Here is a 23,300-nt window from a genome sequence, read left to right as displayed (position 1 = left end):
TGTGGCCTTCTTCAGGTTCATGTAATTGTAATTCTGACCCACTTTCTTCATTCCCACTATGTGCTGTTAAAAAGAAAACCATGTTTTTTGTGACATCTTATCAAATTACATCACTTTTTCTGCTCTAAAAATAGTATTCTGTACCATTAGAGCTGCTTTCTTCACTCATTTCATCATGGGGGAAATGTTCCTCCAACCATTCCAGTGTGCTTGCCATTTCTGTAGAAAGAACACTGCTATGTACACATAATAAATTGTAATGGTACAGAAAGAAATATAGTGAAACTACTATTTTTGTAAGGGATTCTTCTGGAATAATGGCCAGCTGCTTCTCAGTGTGTAAGCAAGATTCCACAGAGGTAATACTGTTATGTGTACAGTTAAGCTTTGTGCTTGGGGCATTCCCATATGTTGTGCAACCTATGAAAACATACTTCTGGTTTCTCAAGTACAGAATTTCTATACATATTTATGTTTGGATGTGCTACATATATCTCTTATTGTTTCATGTACATGTCTTTGCCCGTTGCAGGATACAACAATACAAGGTAACCCCTGTGCTTTTGGGCAGTGTGAATGCTGTCCGAAGTACGTGGACTCTGCAGCTATCACATTGGAGGCAGGGGGTCAGTATGATGTAAGGGACATGTAGAAAATTAAGGGTATTCTGGTAAAAACCCATGAAATTCAGTGAGAACACTTTGTTAAAGTGACATTATGGTTAAGTTGCACTAATAAGATCCTATCAAATTCAGTGAAAAAACTTTGTTAAAGGGATCTTATGGTTAAGTTACACTAATGAAAATGTATCAAATTCAGTGGAAACATTTGGTTAAAGGAATATTATTATCACAAGTAAAAAGGAAAAACCTCAGAAATCCGCCAGTTATGGTAAGGTAAGCAACCATAAATCGCACCACCACTGTGCACTGCTAAGACTAACTATACTAGTACTTCTGTTTGGGTAGGATGTGCCAATTACATTTTTAAAATGTCCGGGATTTTGGGATCATTTGTGGCTATAGTTTATATCTCTTGGTAGAATTTACTAATCTTTTCGGTATGAAGCTGGACCAAGGTTTAGCCAGGCAATAGATTTGTCATATAAGGATGTACCTGTTGAACAGTCTGCAGCTTTGTAGCACCCATATTCTCTATGGGAAGCTGTACAATTTTTGTGACAGTGTTTTGTCAGATGATATGTCATCCCAGAGGTCTTTTAGCTCTGTTTTCTCAGTTTTGGAGAGATAAGCTATGACATATCATGCAACTGCAGTGGAATTGTCTGCAATGTATTGTATGTCTATATTTGCATTCCACAAGAGGGCAATGATTGCATTGTAATCATTGATGTACTTGGATGCTTCGTCCCTTTTAATGCTATATGTGATTTTAGGGGATTTGCCTTTTACACTGTGTGTAACAGAAGACATCAAGCTATTTACTTGTCCTTTTGTGCAAACTGGTCTAGGAAAGCCAAAGCGACATTTGGTATAGTATTTCCCTTCATTTTTATATCAACGTTGGCAGTATTTGCCACACTTATGTTTTTGGAAGTGTAAGATTTATGTACTTAGGTCAGTATATGTGGTTTCTGAAGGGATTTTGCAGGTTATGTATTTGTGAATGAACTACAAAACGGTGGCATCACTGTCATGGCCAGATTTGGGAGCATCTTTTATCCACAAAAGCTGTGAATGTGTGGTGCTCCTCTGGATTGATATTATTTTCTCTAAAATAAGTATTCCACTTCTCTGAGTGGAGGGGTATTTTTATTGCAGATGATTTGCAGCATGGCAATGTAGCAATGGTGAAAGTACCTTGATACATTGACAGGGCGAAGAGAACAGAGTTCTCCTGCTGTTTTTATATCTGTTCCCTCTTTATTTTGGCTTGCATTGTATGAGAAGTCACTCAAGTCATCCCATGCATATTCTGTACAATTTAAAGTAACAAACCATGTGGGTGGGCCTAGGTTTCTTAGCATACATCGTACATCAGTTAAGTTGTTAGAGAGCTTTTGGAAGTAGGAAAATGCCCAAGTTATTAGTGATAGCACGTGGTGGCATTTGGTTATTGTCAAGCTTTGTATTGCAGTATGTGCAAACATTGAGGGGTCAGTTATTTTGTATTTATTTTCTGCTGTTAGATATAAAACTAATCAGACCCATTGGGATTCCTGATTTTGCTCTATTTTGTAGGCCATGTCTACTCATTTTGTGCTCTTTTCAGAAAAAGTTCTGCGACAATAGACACATACTTTGGTATTTCAGCAGATGTGTTTTAAAAAATAGCTATTTCTTTTTTGTATGTGTTTGTAAGGTAGGTGGTGTTTGTGAGGTTTTCGCTGTTTTCTAAAGTTACTGAATTTTCTAATTCTACTTTAGTTCCAAAATATTTAGTTTGGTTGTGCTCTATTTCTTGAAGGAGTTCTTTGGCAGTTCGAATGTTATTTACATTTTGCAGTTCTAGAGCAGGACCTTTTGCATAGTACAGTGTATGGACAAGAGTTTTGCATAGTGAAATGGCATTTTGCTAACATTTTGATGTGGTGGAAGGTGCTTTTGCAAGCAGTTCCTGAAATGCAGTCCAGTGTGGATGCGCACTGGGCACGAGTCCATGGTCTGCAAAGTTTTATTCTACGTTTGTCTTTTAGTTTCACATAGTGATTGAGGAATTGTCGTAAAGATTTTAAGGATTGTTGGTGTACATTACATATTGAGCTGCACGTCCTTTTGTATACTTGATGGTTAGTTTGGACAAAAGTAGCTTTTGGTTGAAAGTGTGTTGGTGATGTTTTTTTCTATAAGGGTTTCTTTTGCCATAAATGTCTCTCCTATCATTTCATACTGTTTGGCCATTATTGTCTATGGAAATTGTTTTTGTTTTGTTCTTGTTTATAAGTGTCTTCATTGAAATATGGTTCTGTGCTGCTTGTCTGAATCCATTGACCTTCATAGAAGTTTGAAAAGATATCTATATTGAAATTGCGCATGTTTAGAAGTACTTTTTGTAATGTATTGATTAATTTACTTACTGGTTTAATTCTGTTTAAGATTAATATAAACAACTTTCTCTTTAATAGAAATGCACTGTCAATTAGAGCTTTGAGGATTAATTTTCTGCAGTAGTTTTTTAAGGGTAGATCGTAACATTTTACCTGTCTTTATAAGATTGTTAAGAACTCTACGGTGGAATTTTATTTGGTCAAATTAAGTTTTTGGATTGCTTTATTGTGGCTATGTTAACATTGGTAGATGTAGTGTTAGGTTCATTAGTGGGTCTGCTTTTGTTTGTACATATTTGTTTACTTTTTTATTTTGCAAGAGGGGCCTTACTTTTTAAGTGGTGGCTGATTTAGTTTTGTTGAGTGAGGTTACGCGCTGTTCTCTTTTAATGTTTTCTATATATTGTTTTCAAGGAGGATGACTATATGGCTTGTTCTTATTCTTATCTGCTCTATTTTGTCTTTGTTTTCTTCTGGGTTGTTTTTTAGTAGGCATTCTGTTCTGTCTTCTGGAAAAAAAGAAAGTTTGTGTTTGAAAGTTGTGGAATGTTTATACATGTATTATACATGGGTTTGTGTATTTGTGTGTGTTATTGTAGAGTGGAATAGAGTGTTGTGTGATTGTGCAGTGGGATGATAGGTGTTGTTGGGAAGGTTGTAAGAGTAAGAGGCTGTACAGGTGTGAGAAGTGTGGGTTAGTGAGTAAGGGAGTGGTGGTGTGATTGAATAATTTGGGACATTATGATGTTTTGAGGAAATCAGTGTTTTGTTATAATGTTGTGTTTTAGTGCATAGGTATGAGGGTTGTGTGGGTGAAATGGATAAAGGGTTGAAGAAGTGTGTGTATGTGTACTAAAGTGTGTTAGTGATTTGGAATGCAATGAGTTTCAAAGGCGTTGGGTTGAAATTTGGACCTCATGCACACTGTGCTATGGAATATTAAGGAAGTGAAATTGTGGTACAGCCATTGTTGAGAGATGGATGTGTTGTTAGGCAGTAAGGAATGGGTGGTGTATTGAATAAAGAACAGTGATTAGATGGGAATCGAAAGAGTGTAAATGTTGCAATATAATGAGTAAGAGTGAAATACAATGCTGTTGCGTAGAACAGAATATTCTAGGCTAATTTATTGTGAAAGTACATTGTTACAATTAGAGAGATATACATGCTATATTAATCTACTTACTTTGTAGGATGTGAAGAGTGTTCTTTCTTCTGTAACTGTTTCCTTCAATCTTCTTTTTTCCTGTAATTGTAAAAAATTGTTTAAAAAAAAGTTAGTGGATATATGTGGTAATGGTGAAGTACTTTTAGTAAGAGAGTTTATTTATTAAGGTAGTAAGAGTTGTTGGGAAAAAATAGTTAATAAAGTTGGGTGATGGGTGGTGTAGTAAAGAATGTTATCTATGTTGTTAGAACAATTGGACTATGGCTCTCATTATGAATGAGCTGATTTGTAAATAAAGGTACCGGTAAAAAGTACTGGCACCTTTTCTGTACGGGCTCACTCTGTGTTTGGCAGTAATGGCACTGCAATCCCGGCAGGTCTGACCTGCCGGGAGTTCAGGCCGCTACCGGCAGACTTCATGGTTCCCATTCCCATAGAGTCCTATGGCATTATACAGATATGTGAGCGCAGGTTGAGGATGGTGGCACTGTAAGGGATGTAATGAGAAAGGTTGGAAAGTATGACGTTTATATGGAATGAAAAATGGAAAATGCTGTACATTTAAAAGTGTTCTTTTTATAAGCATTTTCTTGAAAGTAAAAAAATGCATATATACATTTACAGCAGCAACCCTGGCTGTCTGCGGCACGAGAAGGGCAGAGACCGCAGCCGGAGTCCATATGCTGGTAGGCGGTCAACTGCGCAGTACACTGCAGTGCTGAGAGGAGTTCTCAGCGGGGTCCCTAGAGCCCTGTAACATCCACTGGGACAATGTACGATGCAGGCAGCCATTGCTATTACACTGCGGTCCTGCAGAGTGAAAAGGGCGGGATTAGCACACCATTTAAAAGCTATGGAATTTGGAAAACCTCCTGAGTGGGGAGAGACAGGGCTCATTTTGTTAGGGACAGACTTCCAATCAGGAGACAGAAAGGAGATAAGAAAGCCCCCAGGAAACAGGAAGGTGTGGGTTGTTGGGGTGAGGTCAGAGGAGGTGGAGGTGGCAGACCAAAAACCATCATGTGGAAGCACACAGGAGACGAAAGTAGAGGAGATTTTTGAAGCATGTGAGGTGTTGGTTAGTGTGCACAAGTAGTATTGTGGCGTGAGTGTCAGTGAAAGAGTAACAAGTGTGATTAGGTGAAATAGTGAAAGGGGTGGATATGAAGTGGTTGGAAGTGGGTGATTGAGTATTGAGGAGGAGGGAGCAGTAATGTCTAATAGGGAGTAGTAGTATAGAGAAGAGATTGGTACTGCAGAGGAGGGAGTAATACTGCAGAGGGGGGAGTAGTAGTGCAGGGGAGGGAGCAGTAGTTTGGAGGCAAGGGTGGAGGCAAGAGTGTGAAATTGAGGGGACAGAGGAGAAAGTATTACACATTGGAGTAAGTGAGGCAGGAGTCAGAAGGAGGAGAGTAGTGAGAAAAGACCATCAGGCAGTAAGAGGGAGAGGAAGACATGCGCATGAAAGCAAGAAGACAGAGCTGTGTACCTTTAGAAAATGAGCCCATTGACAGAGTAGGGAAAGCAATAAAATCTCAGAGGGAGTTTAGAAAGATAAGGCATCATGCCTTTAGGTTAACATCGTAGTTATCTAGTCTTTTAGCATACTGACAGTGAATCAAGTGATAGCTGCTAACAGGGAGGTTGGGGGTATGCTGAGGACACCAGGGTTAGGGAGGAAGTGTTTTCATACTAGAGAGAGAGGGTGTGCCTAAAGGTCAAGACAATTCTAATAAAAACCTTGAACCTTCTCAGAGACTTAGAGTATTTTTTGTGCCATCTGTGAAACATTTTACTGTGAGACAATCTTTATAAATTAGTGCTAGGCCTCCCCCTGGCCAGTGGTAGGGCTTTGGCATGTAATTCTAAAGTCACAAGGAATGAGATAGGACAAGGAATGCACAGTTAATTCAGTGAAGCAAGTCTTGGCAAACAGCAAATTGAGTTTATGTTCCAGAATGCAAAATGATATAATCTTTATGCTTTACCGCAAATTGAGCATTAATGAGAATACCTTGCCAGGGATTACACTGTGTATTTTGGACAATCATTTTGGAACGTAGGTGCTAGGCCCACCTGATTGATAGCTAGGCCGTGTTTAAGTCTGACTGCACATGTGTGTTCCATAATTGCCTTCGAGAATGAGTGGAGTAAGTTAGTTTAGAAGATATTTGTATAATAGGGAGGCAAACCTGGAAAGGCCTAGTGCAGATGGGCCGGGGTGGGCTTGCCTTTCTCATGCCTGTAGTGCACACAGGTGCTCTTGCTGTGCAACGTTGCTTGAGCTGGGTGTTTTAATCCAGAAGCAAGTGTAACTATTTGAGAGTGACAAATTACTCTACTTTGTAGTTCCTAAGGGAAATGATGCTCAGTGGCAGCCGTCACAAATACAGTTAAAAAGATTGCACATGGGTTGGCATTTAAGTCGATTGCATGAATCCTATATTCTCATGGCTACTCCATCGGCTCTGTTTATACCAGGGCTAAGTAGTGAATAGTAGAAAGTGACAAACTAATCTATTTTGTGTTTCCTACTGTAAATGATGCTCAGTAGCACAGCATCACACATTTTTTTTAAAAACTGAATGCAATCCATGAACCTAAGAAGATGATGTTGATTATATTTCTAAATTTAATCAAACAAAAATAAACCTCTGTCTGAAAACACAAAGTTAAAGAAGATCTTATAAGAATTAGCATTCAAGGCAATCGTGTATTGTAATTCCTCTAAAAGGTATGTGTTCAGAGCATGCCTTAAAAACAATACACAAAGTATGTTACCTTATGGTTTCAACATTTTAAAATAATTTAACTGTTTTTCAATAATGATGAATCAATCAACAAAAAACAGTAACTTTGTAAAATGTATATTCTGAATACTCGTAAGAAGCCTGTGTTTAGTCGACCAGACAGCATGCCAAGATTTTATTTAAGTGAGTTAACCATGGTACCACTCTGAGAGTATCTGAGATCAAATTAAGGTTTGAAATAGTTTTGCAGTTCATAAATCCTCACATTTTGATCAAAAGGACACGTTTGTCATCATTGGATGTTTGTGTGTGATAAATATTTCCTTTGCCTCAGTCTTTCGAATTGAGGAATCTTTCATGATTCTTTCACAATGCTGCATGAAAAGATTCAAAATTGAACATTCAAAATCGCTTATCTTATATCCCGGGTGTTTGCCTTTGTTGTGGGATTATTAATCGATCCATTTTATGATTCATATGCAGCAGAGACATATGGACTCTTCCTTTTTTTAAAAACATTCAATATGAACACATGCATTCATGTGTGAATTTAAATACATATGTGCTAGTAAACACAATTCCTACAATGACATCTACTTTATGTTAATATTATCTTGTTTCAAGTGTGTGTGTGTGTGTGTGTGTGTGTGTGTGTGTGTGTGTGTGTGTGTGTGTGTGTGTGTGTGTGTGTGTGAGAGTGTATACAATATGTGACTCCACCTGTATAGAAAGATATGAATTAAATAATATTATTAGTATCAAAAATCAATAGCCTTGTTTGGTCATTTGATTTTGAACAACAATTTTATAATTGGATGGATTTATAGTGTTCTCTAAAATAAAGTATTTCAATTGAATTGCATATGTGCAAGTATGTTGTTGGTCTATCAATGCTTTTTTTGCATTTGAATGTTTTATTGAATGTACATATCTTCCATTGATCATCTTTATCCCAGCATCAGAGACAGACTGGCCTATGGGAACAATCTGGATAATTCATAACATGTACGGCAGGTGTTCTCCCATCAGCCCTAAGATGTATAGTCAATGGGGAGGCATGGTCAGATTCATAGTCCAAAACATTGAGAGAGCCAAAGGTTGCAGATCTCTGATGTAAGGCCTCTGAAAGATAAGAGGGGAAGTGTCATAAAAGGCCAATACGAATATAGTAGAGGCAATTGGTTGTTAGGCTAACCCTGGGATGCAACGGATTGTGATCCAGTCCTACCTGCCTTTCAACAGCGCTGGCATCCCACAAAATATCAAAAATGTCATGTAACGGAATCTGACCCTGCTCAACACTCATCTTCATGAGAGCTATTTGCTTTTAAGACAGACCATTGCTAAAAGCAGAGGGTTTATTCTTTGAAATCTTACTATGTGGTTGGGGAAGCAATTCAAACTTGTTCTGTATCCATTTCTTTGCAGTGGGAAACCAAAGGCCTGGCTGTGGGCTCACTATGGTCATGGTTCCGGGCCAATTTTTCTGGATGAGGTAGAATGCACAGGAAATGAGCTGTCCTTGGACCAGTGCAAGAAGAGTAACTGGGGACACCATAATTGTGACCACATAGAAGATGCTGGAGTCTCTTGTGATCCCTTTAAAGGTAAAAATGAGCTACACAATTAACTTGAACATTTCGGCTGCAACATGACCATAACTCACTTTGGATCACACTGCAAAAACCTTCCCTACAACAATGTACATATTATGTTTGGCCCAATCCTAGCTTTATATACCTAGCGACAGTTTAGCCTGAACAGTGGCTGCAACCTTGTGAAAATACCTACACATACGTAGATTTAACCAATAACTCTGTTAACACCTATATTATGTAGAATTATACTTTCTGGGAATCCCAAATGAACTTCATTGGTCTTAGGAAAAGGCCAACCCCTTATTTCATACAAACATCCTGTTTTTTAAGTTTCCTATTGGTGGTAATAAATAAGAGGTGTATTAAGCACATCACAAATCTGACCAAATTAGCTAAGATCGAATCACATAGATATGTTCACAAGCGTCATGATTCACAATAAATACAGACAATATCTTTGTTAATGTATTGGTCATTTGTAACATGCTCATTTGCTAACAATTACCATCTTCACGATGTGAGTGTAAACTAAATGGCAGCTTTAGAATTCAAGAGTCAGGGATGATAGGGTGATAAAGTTTAATAGAAGGGAGCTCGACAGTAGTACATAGGCAAGAGTAAATATCAGCTCAGTAGGTGTGACAGAACACAGTGATCTACATGCTTCACCAAATGGGAGTAGACCTGTTCTCCTCTGGGGTGTTTTGGGGTTGCGGGTGGGTGGGGGTGATGCTACAAAAGGGATTACTGTTAAGGCCAGTGGAATCACTTGCCCATTAATGAGTTTTCAGTCAGAAGGCAGTTTTTAACATTTTCAAGAGACTACAGTTTGTAGATCAGTCTCATAGAATTAGGAAATTGTACACACCATAGTAATGATATTACTCTTAAACCATTCGACTCTTGAATATGACCTACTAGGTGAAAACCTATGCACAGAACTAAAATGAATATGATAAAAGTATTGCATGCACAGCTATACAGCACAGTGCCTCCCCACTCTGTGCCTCGTTTTTTGTTCCAAGAATGTATGTCCACAAAATATGCTGGAAAATGCTGCTTTAATTGCTATATTACTCCAAAAATTGAAAAGTTCAGAAATGCACCGTTTTAATATACATTGCAATGCTATACCCTTAGAGTTTGAAAATGTAGAGTAAGTCTGAAAATATGATCTTCTCAGTGCATTTCATTCGTTTTTCTTGGAAGAGCTTTTCAACCGATACCCTTCTGATATCCTCATGCCCCAGATCCAAAGCTCCAATTCATGTTTTCCACCCTGTGGTTGTCTATTTGTTTCTAAGGTACAGGTTAGACTCCCTTGTTACCCCTTTCTTCAGTGACAAGCCTTCCTCCTCAATTACCTGTACCCATTTATCCTCCTCTTTTTAAAAAGCTTTTCTTTTAATGTAAATATGAGGGTTCAGCTCCTTCCCCAACTTGCAACCACATGATTCCTTTTTGGCAAACCTTTTCTCACTTCTTCCCACTTTTGACTTTCAAACATTTGTGTTTTCAAACCTTTTTTCAAGTATTTATTTTACAAACCTTTTTTTCGAATTTAGAATCAGATACCTGAGTGAATAGAATGTGGAAAAATAGCTGGTATAAATTGAGTATCAGCTTGCAACTACTAGCTATAGGATAATGCTTAGAACTAGAGGGCCAACATTCCAGTATACATTTTCAGCATAGAACGCCATACTGGTGGAAAAAAACATGTCAATTTGCATTGTAGCGTATTGCTCATTTTCCATCAGCATGGCACCCAGTGCTGTCAAATGAATGGTAAATGGCTGACTCACTTTTCACTCTCTTGAAATATGTAGCCCTCTAGTTCTTTATCACAACTCTGTGGCTCCGACCAATTTGTTAACTGAAGCCATTCAAGACGGTATCAACAAGAAATGTACCTGAAAATCTAATGGCCAGTGGAATAAAGATGATTTCTTTCCTGGCTGAGATTTGGCATATATGATCTATTATCTGGGAAAAAGCTTATATTTATTGTGCAGTCAGTGTTGAAAAATCAGAGCTGCTTTAGGTTCAGGCTACGGAGAGAGGACCAGAGAAGAACATTGATAGCATAGTTGTTGTGATGTGTTCATGTTGTCTTGTTGGTCCTGCTGGCAATCAATGCAGTTGTGGAATTTTGATGCATGTGGTGATTGGCAGCTCGGGGAGAATGTTGGTGAGTGAATGTTGCTGATTTTTCTGAGACTGACAGTTGGGCCTCAGCTGTGGGTGAATGAGGATCGGCCGGTGGGTGTGCCCTCCAGATCTGCCCTGTCTTATTGTAAATATATCAAGAGTAACTGGAACTGCAACTTATGTATATGTGTATAATAAAGCCAATGTTGCGGTTTATTACGCGGCCATACTCAACTCAGGGAGTCCCTTTCCCCCCAATGAATGTGGCGCACAATAAAGCACTATTGGTTTAAAGTTCACTTTGGTAAGGCCTCCAACCCGTCTCGCACCCAACACCAACAAATACCCGGTGCCACAATGGGCTAGGAACAAGGCTGGTGTGTAGTAAGAATATAGATTTTTAAATTTATTGAAGCCAAATTTGACAAACAGACTAACATCAGCCACCAATGCCATCGCAACACAAGAACAAAACGGACTTCCGTAATGGCACCAACACAGAGATAATACTGAGATATACAGTCACAATTTCCCACAGCTTTCTTTTCAAATACCTCACCAATACAGAAAAGAACAATTCAAAACACACAGTGATTGCTGATTTGGTTATAATACTTTTCTCCCAGCAACCCCCACCCTCCAAACATCAATTAGACTTCCCCCCTCTGAATTGAAGGCCAGTGGCAGAGAGCGGGAACACAATGGGAAAGTCGTTTTGGTACTCTGATAAAATACACTCTTTGGAAAAAGGGATTCAAGGAGCAAAATGTTTTTTTTTTTTTACTTATTACGACAGCGACAGATGCAATATGAGGGAAAGAAAAGCAATGGGAAAATGCATTTTGCCACATCTAAAAAGAACAGATAGGGCTTTGTGGTTTTGGTCACAGCACAATGGGTACAAAGGGCAATTTTGTTTTGCACCCTGCAGACTCACGTCGAAACAGGGTTTTGGGATTCATTATTTTGGCAAATCTTTGTCTATACCGGCTCAAAACACACTGGGAAGAGCTTGTTAGTTTTAAATGCCAACAAAACACATCCCATGATTTCTATAGGGGAATTAATTGATTTACTTTACTTAAATATGCTAAGGATCTACACAGACAAACAGGATATTTTGCTAGGGGGAAATAACTAGAACAATACTTGAAAAATGCAGGGCCTACACAATCTTTGCCTTTTGGGATAGTTTTTCTTACAGGAGAGGCCTTGTAATGAGCATCAGGGAAAATCAGGGAACCTCTGGGACAGCAAGGAAGTCAGTCCAGGATAGTCCCTCTGGTTCCTCCAATGGGTCGCAGTCAGCTTCTATATCTCCTGGTCCCTGTCTGCAATGCAAGATTTGGGGTCTCTCTGCTTGGCTGTTTCTCACAAGAGTTCAGCAGCAAGTCACCTCCCGAAATAAGTGAAAAAGCTAAGTTCTAATGCAAACTGGTTTACTTATAGGGCAAATGACATCACAAACTTGTCATGATTCCGGTGAAAGGGATTGGGTGGTTTTCTCTACCCACTTGCGAGCTAATAGGACAAGGAGATAAGGGGTGTGATTTAGGAAAGCTGTGGGAGGAGAAAGCTTTGTTATCCAAACTGACAGGTGGGCTTGGCATGTTCAAAACTCTGAAAATCTATCAACATGGCAAGTACCCTAATTTTTCTAATCTTTCCATTTATGGATATATTTTTAAGAACTACATATTAAGGCAAATCAGATGATGCTAATTTGAAGTCGGCAAGTCCTTTGTATGCAGAGATATGTTTTTCTTCATTTACTTAGGAGCCGTATCAGTGAAAAATATGACGCTTCATAGTTCACATGTTAATTTTATCCTTCATCCTCACTGTTAGAGAGAATTCTCATAAATGTGCTGATTTCCCTTACCTTTTGAGACCCCAGCAACTTTGCTGGATTTCTAGGATTTTAATTTTTTCCTGGAAAGAGTGTGAGCCTTTTTTCCCATTCTTTCATATGGGTGTTTTACTTTTGTGTTCTGTGGATATGGAGTTTTAGACAACACCATAGGCATCATATTTTTCTTGTGTGTCACACAGCACCCTCAGTGCACAGGGATGTCTCTCAGACTTCCCAAGGTTTAAATACCTTCTCTGGGACTGACTACTGTCTCCCAGTGAATGTAAAGTTAAATTGACTTTACTAGTCTCTTTAAATTCATAGACCCAGCACACACTATCTTCCTATAGAGTGCTGGAGGGGTTGCCTGGCATTCCCTGGGTCTAAACACTCATGTAGCAGTCAAATGCTACCCTTTCCTCTTGAAATGGCTGGTGGCAGTGGTTTTAGAACAAACTACCATGATTTTTACTGACCGCGAACACCGGTAGCTAAAGATCGGGTCAGCCATGTTTTTCAATATGGCGCCCAAGACCCCTCTGTAAAAACAGACTCCGGTCATCCTTTTTTGCCGTTTCTTTTTGGAAAGGTCCTTCTAGTGTTTGTCTCTGCGCGCCAAACCATGTATGGTCCCTTTGTTTGTTGGCCTTTGGCGGGCTTCAGTGCTGAAGCCCTCCTCTGGCGCCTGAGTGTCTGGGGTGGACAGGATGTGCGGGAGGAGCCTAAAACTTCCTGTGCTTAGTCTCCTAGTAGACCTGAATGCACTCTGGCGTGATTGGCTGGCTGACTGTCCAGCAAGGACAGCCACCCTGCTGGGTGAGTGACAGCTAGGCTGGAATGAATGGGAGACAACTATTTAAAAACATGTCTCTGGGACCTGCAAGGAGAGTCGACCACTGGAATGAAAGAACCGAAGACAAGCTGAAGGAAGACGACTGCTGCAACTCCTGGACTGTTGGTTTGCCCGGTGAAGCCCTGCTGCATATCCGAATTGCCTGAAACTCCCTCGACAGAGAAGCCCTTCAAGGACGACTTCTTCCCTTGAGCTGGTGGGAACAACCAACTCGCAAGCCACCTGGAAACCATCTCCATACTGGTCGAATTTTCATCAGAGTGCTGTTGAATGCCAGATACCAGATTGTGGACTTTAAGGCACTCACACCTTAAACTGACGTTTTGTCAAGATGGTGGCTTCTTCCCTGTGTGGTGCAGGAACCTCCCGACGTTCTCCCTCTTGTCCTCTCGACTGAGGCTCAGGAACAGCGAGATTGCAGGAACTTCCAGGAACAACTGCTTCAGCTATAGCTTTTCTTCATCCATAAGGTACTGTGCAAGTGCGGTAGAGAAATCCTCCTTGCTGCGGTGAAATTTCATGAAACTTTCCCAACTTTGGAGTCTTGTTCGCTCCTAAACCGACATATAACTCTTTTCCTTACAAACTACTTCCAAGAACATTGGCAAAGACTTAACCGTTTACTACCAGAACTGTGCTATCCTTTCCAAGACACTGAACCATTGACTTTGGCCAAGACCTATTGAATTGAATTGTCTCTTGTAGTGAACTGAAACTCTTTGCCCTGCCTATGAAAGTAACTGTGTTTTGATTCTTATAACCTTTGTCTTTCTACCCCTTTTAAAAGTTACTGAAGTGCCATTTTTCTCCCACTTCAGGGGAGCCTAACTTGTTCAGAAACTTATTGGTTGAGTACTGTAGTGTATGATAGTGTGATATTGAGCTGTTCACTACTAGTGGAATGTTTTCCAACTAAATGTGTAACTAAATGTACATTATTTTACCAAGAAACCTTGAGTAAGTGTTTGTTTTAACTTCTGTGATTGCAAGTCCTTTGTGTAACATCTTGTTATGTTACTTGGCATTTATATAGCGCCTTATGTATCATTGGTATGACCTCAAAGCGCTGGTAGGTTGAACGCCCTCAGGAACCGCAGTTCAAGTCAGTAGAGATAGAGAGAGTAGTATGGTGCATGGGCGCACTGGATATGTGTTTATTGCATGATAGCTGCTTCTTAGCGGTAGGTGTGGCGCTGAGGAAGTCTGTTGGATGTGTTCAGTCTGGAGGGTGGAAACCCAGACTGAGTTCTGGCTGTGTTAGAAGGAGACGCCTAAACTAGCTGGAATGTGCTCAGCTAGCTGTGTTTTATTAGGATGATATGGTGTTCATGGGGTCATGTGAGTATAAGAACAGCTAGGCCGAATGTTGCATAGCATAGCTGTGTTCTAGTTCAATGATGGTGTATAGGAGAGAGTAAGCATAGTAGTGTGATATGGTGGTAATGAGCAAAGCGCCTGCGACCAAGCACGAGAGCAGGACAGGGGTCATACATAGCGGCACATGTATATGAAGCGACAGGATGGATAGGGTAAACATGTGATACAGATGACATGGGGATACAGGTACATAGCATATGTATAGCATAAATAGAAGATACAGAGATATAAAGAGATATATCCACTCCATCCAATCCATCTACTCTGTTCTTTCCATCCACTCCATTCACACTATCCTTTCCATCTGCTCCATCCACTTTTTCTATCCGTTCCATCCATTCCGTTCCATCCTTTCATCCATTCCATCCATTCCATCCGCTCTAATCGCTCCATCCACTCCATGCTTTCTATCCACTCGATCAGTTCCCTCAGCTCCATCCGATCCGTCCGGTCCATCTGTTCCATCCGCTCTAACCGCTCCATCTGCTCCAACCGCTCCACCCATCCCATCCTTTCTATCCACTCTATCTTTTCCGTGCACTCTATCTGTTTTGTATTCATTCTATCCGTTCCATCCATCCACTCCGTTTCACTTGCTCACATCCCTCTTGAGATAAGTCTGGCTGCTGAGCCACTGCTACCACATAACTGTGTAGTACAGGCGTGTACCAAAGGTGAGATTGTGCTTACATCTGTAGTCTTAATTGTGTGCAGTGTTCCCAAAGGGTACTGCATGTAATTCTGCTTATCACTCACACCAACTTTCAAATTTCTCGGAATCAAGGGAAGGCCCAAATCACATTTTTATGAATAACCTCTGTTATGTTTATAACACAAAAATCATTTTGGCATGGTTCAAAGGGGATTACTGTCACCTTTAATAAAAGTCTGGAATGACAGTTGTGGCATAAATGCTGTACCTTTTATGCAATAATATGTATTTTTCAATTAACTAAACTACAGTTTCTTTCTGTATTCACTTTCAGTTTCATTTTCCCTTGAGCATGTGATCAGCCAGATGCTGGCTCATGCTTACCTTCGCCTCTCCCTTCATGGCCTGTAATGGCCCTGGCTGCAACTGTAATGGACATTTTATGGGAATTGTGACTTCAAGGTCACTTCTTGCAAAAGAACAGGCATGACGTTATCTGTTTCCACCATGGTTTAAATCTAGGCAGTGTATTTCTTTATATATTTTTAAGCAATGACCCTGATTGATGGTTCACAACCAGACCGCCCTCTCCAAGATCAGCAGAGGAAAGGTCTTGGAGGTTAAGTTTCATCTTTAGGAAAAATAACCGGCTGCATGTAAAATTCTGCAAGCCATGGCATTTAAACTCACACACAATGCATTTTACTTTATATTTTATAAGGCACCATGGCCTTATATCCATGTGTAATGCACTTCTTTAATCTCACAGTTGCAAAATACATGAATATCACTTCTGGATTGTCCATATGTATAGGGCAGATATATAAAGAAAACCATGTTCAAACTCAGAAATTGTAGTGAGCACTTCTCTTGGCATACTGTTATTTGGATGAGGAAAAGGCAGTTCTTTTATTTCTTATAATTGCAATGAGCGCACATTCTGGTATTACATTGAAAATAATGTACACACTGCTATCGGTCTCTTTTAGTAAGAGTGCAGCTCTCCATGGATTTAGTAAAACCAGCATTGTCAGCCACATATCTTTCGTTTTCATGCTGAAATGCATTGTGCATATATTCGCACTTTTGAGATTCAAGCCTACTTTCTTTCCTTTGAGATTTAGACCTGTTTTTGGTTCAATAGGACTCATGTCTGACATCACCATTTCTGTACTGGCCTTATACTTCAATGGGACTTCACAAATCACTGTGGCCTCTTTATTTCTGGCATTCAGGGGCTAGATTTCACCCCACACCAACCTGGTTTCACAAAGTGGCTCCACAGCTGGTCTCTGGCCTGGACTTCCCACCACCCATTTACATCAATAGCCTGCTTGTGTGTATAGAAAAAAGGTTACATTTTGGATGCAGGACTCTTAAGGATGGAAAAAGATTTGATCCTTACATAAAATCATATAATGCTTTACTCTAAAATGTCTTGGAGTACAGTCTTCCTTCTTACTAAAGTGATGGTCGTAATAAGATACCATTCCAAGTAAGAATGTTTACATTAAAATATGATAAAGGTCGGAATGGAGGCTTTCCTGACAGAACAAGGAAAGGACAGTGCAGGCATCCATGCAGGTTATTTAACAAAAGGATATATTTTGAAAACTAACAAACTAAATGACATGTTTAAACAGCATTCCTTTAAAAACCAAGAGACTGCTAAATATCTTTAGGCAACATGTTCGTACATGTTGGATTCCCATAGGAAAATGTGAATGACTTGACATTGTAAACCGGCAATTGATTTTCTTGTGCAAGCAAAATTGTAACCATTTACTACTGAAATGAGATTAGGGCCCCCAAAACAGACACTTTGCACTGGTGCCAGTGTAAAATATCGTGGCATTTTAACACGGGAAACATTGTTGTACTGCCAAGCCATATACTTTGGATGCATGACATCACCAGGGCAATCTTTGTCGTACTGCATAGGACACACAAGGGAAAACATTACACTAGTGCAAAAACGCATTTCAACTAAACACATTTTTCCACATGGGCAATTTTCCAATAGATCTGCAATGATGCAAAAATGCACTTGCATGGGTGCAAGGTTTTTATGATGTTGCCCCAGTAAGGCATATTGTAGCGGGTTCTACGTCAGAATACTGATTGGCTATTTTTATGTCTGCCTAGAGAAAGGTTTGCTCTCTGCCAGCCTATTATGGGTATGATATTTAAAGAGATCCTATGTCAGTCAGCTGCACCATGAGCATAACCAGTGCATCCTGCTGAAAGCTCTATTCCAGCGGAAGCAATCTTGTAGCAGTAGTGGAGCTGTCAAAGTAGTGGAGAGATTTGTGAATGATGCTTTTAAAAGCATCTTTTTTTCTCTGCTGCCTGGTGATGTGTTCATCTTATTTTGTGCTGCATTTCCATTTGTTAAGCACCCGATTACTGGAAAGCAATCTAGTATGATCATCTCATATGAAAGAATAAAGATGTCTCAAGGCTAGTCTTGCCTTTATTTCCACTGTCCAAGTGCTTGGCTGTCCCTACAGTGCCCCTACTGATGCTAAAAACATAGTGGATTAGACTTGAAGCTTACCTAGTTCTGTGCAGTTCAGCAAGGAGTGTCAACGCTTCTGTAGTGGCCAACGTTATTGCTTTCGGTGGTTGCTCATGAGGAAAACCTAAACTCTGGCAAGGGAGGGGCATCTGGGTTCCTATTACCTGGATCTGAATCTAGAGTGACATTTTTCTTTGGTATCTTATACGGGCCACAAGCTAGGCTAAGAACTATACAATTTTACGTTTGTAAATACAATCAGAAGCCTAGGATATATACACACCTACCGTTGTATTGTGTGAAAACTTGCATCAAAACGTTTTTCCAACACATATACATACATTTCACGTTTTACAAATATTGTGATGTATTGAAAAGCAATTCAGACAGAAATAGTCTGCTAGTAATAGACAGGTGTGTCTGAACAGTAAGTCTGTCACGATACAATAGAGCAAAAAAATAGGTGTCACAAAACAATAAACCTGTCATAAAGCAATAGAGCCAACACGTGTTTCGAGCCTAACTTTACATACATTTAGAACAAAGCCAATACAAAATCAGTTTCTATGCTGACAAATTAGATTTCCTTCTTAACAAGTTAAGGCAAGTCCCTTTTTACGCACACTCCAGAATAAAGAAAACCTGCTAGGGAAATAAGCCCAGAGGTAGCGTTGCAAGGATAACAAGGTTTAATTGTACAGAATACAAATATCAGCAAAGAACTCTGCTGCTCGAGAGCGCTCTGCTCTTCTTGCTACAAACAGAGGATGTTAAAAGGCATAAAAACGTCATCACATATGGTACAAAAGGGTGCTACTGATTGGTGGCACCCTACACATGGGCCTGCTCCATGGGGGATGCCAAGCTACAATTGGTTGGTTCTTTCTCGTCGATCAGGATCCATGTGGGTCATCTGGGCTCATCCTCAGGTTGAAGGTCGGGGCACACATATACAACATTGTCTCTTTCTAAGCTAAACATGCTAAGCCTGGTTACTATATCATTGTGTCATGCACCTGGGGGGCAAGGGAAATGGTACCAGGGAGAAGGGAGGATAGAATACAGTCACGCTGACCCACACATTCAGGGCTTCGTTGATACAGCAGTTCCTGCAGTCAAGGTCTCCGCCCAGGGTTTTGATCTTTAATGTATCCCTCCCTGTACCTTGTGTTACACGAGATGAGTTGTCATGCTTGAAAAAATACAGCAGCGCATGCTTAGATCTTCTGTGAACCCATGATTTGTGTTGGAACAGGGGGGTTGTTTGCTTATCAGGGAATGCAAAGGTGTGGTGGTCGGGTTAGGGGTGTGGGGCTGGCTCCGGACTGGCTGGGTGGGGGTTAGAGGCCTATTGCCAGTTTAGTGGAGATGAATTGGCGCAGCGCTGAGCCTGGTGTCGTCTCATGCTCTTGCAGGGCGCATTCATGTGGAAGATACTAAATATTTGCAACAATGGATGGACAAGGGGGAAGTGAACTTCCGTGGGAATGGGGCTCTGCAGATCCATTCTGTCTGAGTGAGATTGTGCCTTGTGAGCTGGATTCATGAACAGCGCGATCATGCAAGCTCCTACTTTTTGGGCCTAATACAAAAATGGAGTTGTGTGCTATGTGTTTTCTAGTGCCACACATCTACTGTAGGCACTACATTGCCTCTACACAGTGCTTAATAGTGCAGATCACTCCCCCTTATACATCACATTACCTCATAGGGTGCTTGCCTCACCTGAAATGGTCTAGGGGGTGGGATAGGCTCATTTCCATCCCAACACGAGTCCTAAACGAATGCATGAACAAAACAAACCCCATAAAACACACCATGACAACACCGGGACTGAGTGAAAGCACAGCAGAGCCCAAGGAGAGGAGCCGGATACCATCTGCCACTGCAATTACTTTAATAACTGTTTTCCTTTGGACAAAAGTTGCTTATTGCTTTTGTTCTAATTATTATATTATGAGTCTAAGTATTGATAACAGCATCAGCATCAGGATATTTAAGGAATTATGTATTCCTAGATCAGTACTATTTGACATGCATGTGAGATCCATGCATAATGTTAGTTATACTCAATGAGTGTAATATTGTATGCATGTGCCTTAAAAGAAAACGGTGGCACAGCTATTCTCTCTATTAAGTGGACTTACTTATTAGATATATAGGTGCTTTGCTTTTGCACTTAGAGAAATTAAAAGGGTGTCATGGTCAACCTATAAATATATGAAACAGATTGAGAAAATGTTGACTATCAGATGACCCACTTATTGCCGAGAGATTATCCCGCATGCCAAACCCAAAATGATATTCTTAGTGTATTTATATGTATCGAATGTATGGTTCGGACTTTGATGGCTGCCCCGTTCAGGGGCGAGAGTCAATTATGCTGTCATGTATTCAAAAAACGTTTGTGCTGGTGTTAACGCACTATGCAGTGTGCCTGTAGAAATTAACCAAAAGCGACCATATAAAAACAAGTGTGATTGTCACTGCCCGCTTGATTTAAAGTTTGTTTTCCCTTTGAAAGTCATTTTGATTGCTAGTCATCAACGAGACATGCTCTTACCATTCGGTTCTTAAATTGTTGTGTATCAGACTTTCGTCCCGAGGTTACTGAAGCAGCAGAGGAACTTGTTGATATAGTTTCCATGGAAACGACATATACTGCATTCCTTTCATGAAAATGGAAGGCAAACTATTTGCCCATTCTAGTGCTGTCTATAGATCAGATTTTGATCTGTGCATAAAGATCATGACTGAATTATAAAGTCATGAATGGGCTATTCTTACATCATTACAAACATTATAAAGGGGGTTTTATGGCAATCAATTGTGCAATTTAAAAGATAAAGTTTGAAACAAAGGTGATTTCTTCTTTATAAATGCATGCACGTCTTATTGTAAAGAACTAATTTTGTTGACGAAATCTAGCGTTTTAGATGCACCAATTCTTTAGGCATCAGGAACTACCCGGAGAATCAGCCAATTCGGAAATATAAAACAAATCCATTAAACGACAAAAATACAATTATACACATAACAAAATCACTATTTGTATAAAAAGATAAAAGGTCAGTGGACAATTCACTAAACAGCATACAAATAAAATTGAATGTCACATTAATTCATTTATGGCGGCCGCATTAAAATTAGATAAAAATCAAGCAGGGAGCAAAGGTCATACAATTAACCCAGTAGCAGAAAATGTTGTCTGATTCACAACACTAGTTTTCAACACCTTGCAATTTTACTAAACTATTTCTGAAATACATTGCTCTTTTCGAAAACGTCAGAAGAGCCCAGGATGTGAAAACTGTATCGGAACTCAAGAGAAACACAAGTGCGGCCCGATGCGTGCAGATCGCTGTCTTCTTAAGGGCAGGAATCTACGTCATTCTACGTATACCAACGTACCATGTAAAAAAACCAGCAGATGCGGAAGATCCTCGCGCATATGGCCACAGACCGGACAACCCGCAGAGTCGGGAAAGCCTTTCCAATTAAAAGTGTTTCCTTGCAACCGGAGGCAATCAAACGTGCCCTCATAATCAACCATCTATCTTTTTTATACGGGCTCCATGTCAAATATGGTTGAATTCCGGTAAACCTGCTAATACTAGCGTGGAATTGGCCAGATTTTTGGCCATACTCTAAGAGAATTCTTTTCCTTACCACAATCTCTCCCAGTGTTGCTTTATATGCTGCCCCCTCACTCTTTGTTATTATCGAGGCCGGTGGAAAAAGGGCACTTAGATTAACCTCCCCCAGTTTAGAGGAGACATAAACTAGCCAGGGAATTTTTTTCCAACCAGCTCTGCCCAACACAGTGCGAATAATAAAATGACAAAGAGAGGCATGTTTATTAGCCCAAAGAGGTGCCATCGCCCACTGGTCCTCCCAGAATTCCCCACCCAGTTCTCTGCCTTTTATTCCTGGAGTTCATTACTCTCTGAAAGAACGCCGGACACTAGGCCAAATGGCATCCTCTTCAATCGGAAAGTTCCATCATGTGTGATGAAAGTGGTAAGATCACATGACTCAGGGTGTAGGACTACCTGATGATAAGCTGAGGCAAGGTCAATGGTGGCAAAAATCTTTGCTCCAGCTATTACTCCCAGCAATTCCCCAATATTTGGTAGTTGAAATCGATCCACAACCAATTTGTTAAGGCCTTTACGGTCTACACACAAACGAACCACTCTACTTACTGTTCTTACCACCACTATGGGGGAACACTACTCAGAGGCTACCACAGGTTCAATTATATCATCACGTGCCAGTCTTTTGATTTCCTTTAAAACTTCATCCCTCAATGCTAACGGTACACATCTGCGCTTCAACACCACAGGGTTCATCCCTTCCTTCAACTTATCTTTTGCACATAGCCTTTTACACAGCCAAGACACTCACTGAAGACTTCACCAAATCAATCCTCAGGCTTCACACTACTCCTGTCCATTACAGTTGCTATGCTTCCTGCAACCTTAGGATCAGTCAGTATTTTCATGTCTGATTGCTGATACCAGCCGAGTAGGCACCCTCCTTTTTCAGACACATGGGCCTCATTACGAGTCCGGCGGTAACCCTGACACAGTGAGCTTACCGGCACCTTTGTTTCTGGACCGGCAAACTTGTAATGAGGCCCAAAGACCTTTGCTTTAGTCTGGCTGTCTCGCCACTCCAGAAAAGCCTAAGAAAATCCCATGATGCAAATATGGGCACTCCCATACGCACATGCCGTAATATTTGGTGGCATCAGGCTAGATTGACAAAATGTTTTCTGCCACACTTCTCTGCTGATGATTGTGAATTCCGATCCGAGTCAATCAACATGCACAATCTAACACCATTCACTACAATCACTCCATAAGGTTTCCTGTCTATACCTCTGGCAGGGCCCACTTCACTCACTGACCAGCAATGTCCAGCATAGTCTTCTTCTGAGTTATCATATTGAACCACCTCAAACTCTCCCAGAGCAGAAATTTCTCTAACACCTCTCTGTTGAAAGTTATGACAGAACTTAGAAAAATGTCCTCTTCCGACACATTCCCACACATTACCTTGACATTCAAAACAGTTGGCTTTAGCCCATATATCGTCCTGCATTTTGTTTTCCTTGACCTTCAACATGAACTGGTCTTTAATTCTCTCAGTGTGTGTCTCTCCAAAATTACATTCATTTGCCAGCTCCATGAGTGCAGTCACAAAATGTTCTATTGTCTCTTCAGCTGCCTGGTCTCTAGTGGAGAAGAAATACCTCTGCAATATGATGCTAACCTATTGTGTAAATCCATCTTCTTTAAGATTACTTCATATAAGCACATTCTCACCTTCTCCAGCTCCTGATTCTGTTGGCTGCAACTCCTGAAGGCTT

General features: G+C 40.3%; 1 protein-coding gene across 2 annotated transcripts in view; it reads left to right on the top strand.

The window, feature by feature from the left end:
* The window catches only part of LOC138472476 (neurotrypsin-like), a 1,741,737-nt gene that overhangs the window by 861,477 nt on the left and 856,960 nt on the right, over positions 1-23,300 (top strand). For both annotated transcript variants that reach the window (XM_069610681.1, XM_069610682.1), the window contains exon 7: positions 8,354-8,532. In XM_069610681.1, coding sequence (XP_069466782.1) covers positions 8,354-8,532 — 179 coding nt within the window. The remainder of the gene's footprint in view (positions 1-8,353; positions 8,533-23,300) is intronic.

This window comes from Ambystoma mexicanum, chromosome 8, assembly GCF_040938575.1.
Source record: "Ambystoma mexicanum isolate Mex_15411 chromosome 8, UKY_AmexF1_1, whole genome shotgun sequence".
Classification (NCBI taxonomy): Eukaryota; Metazoa; Chordata; class Amphibia; order Caudata; family Ambystomatidae; genus Ambystoma; species Ambystoma mexicanum.
The sequence above is the reverse complement of the archived record's forward strand: the minus strand, read 5'-3'. Positions and strand labels throughout refer to the sequence as shown.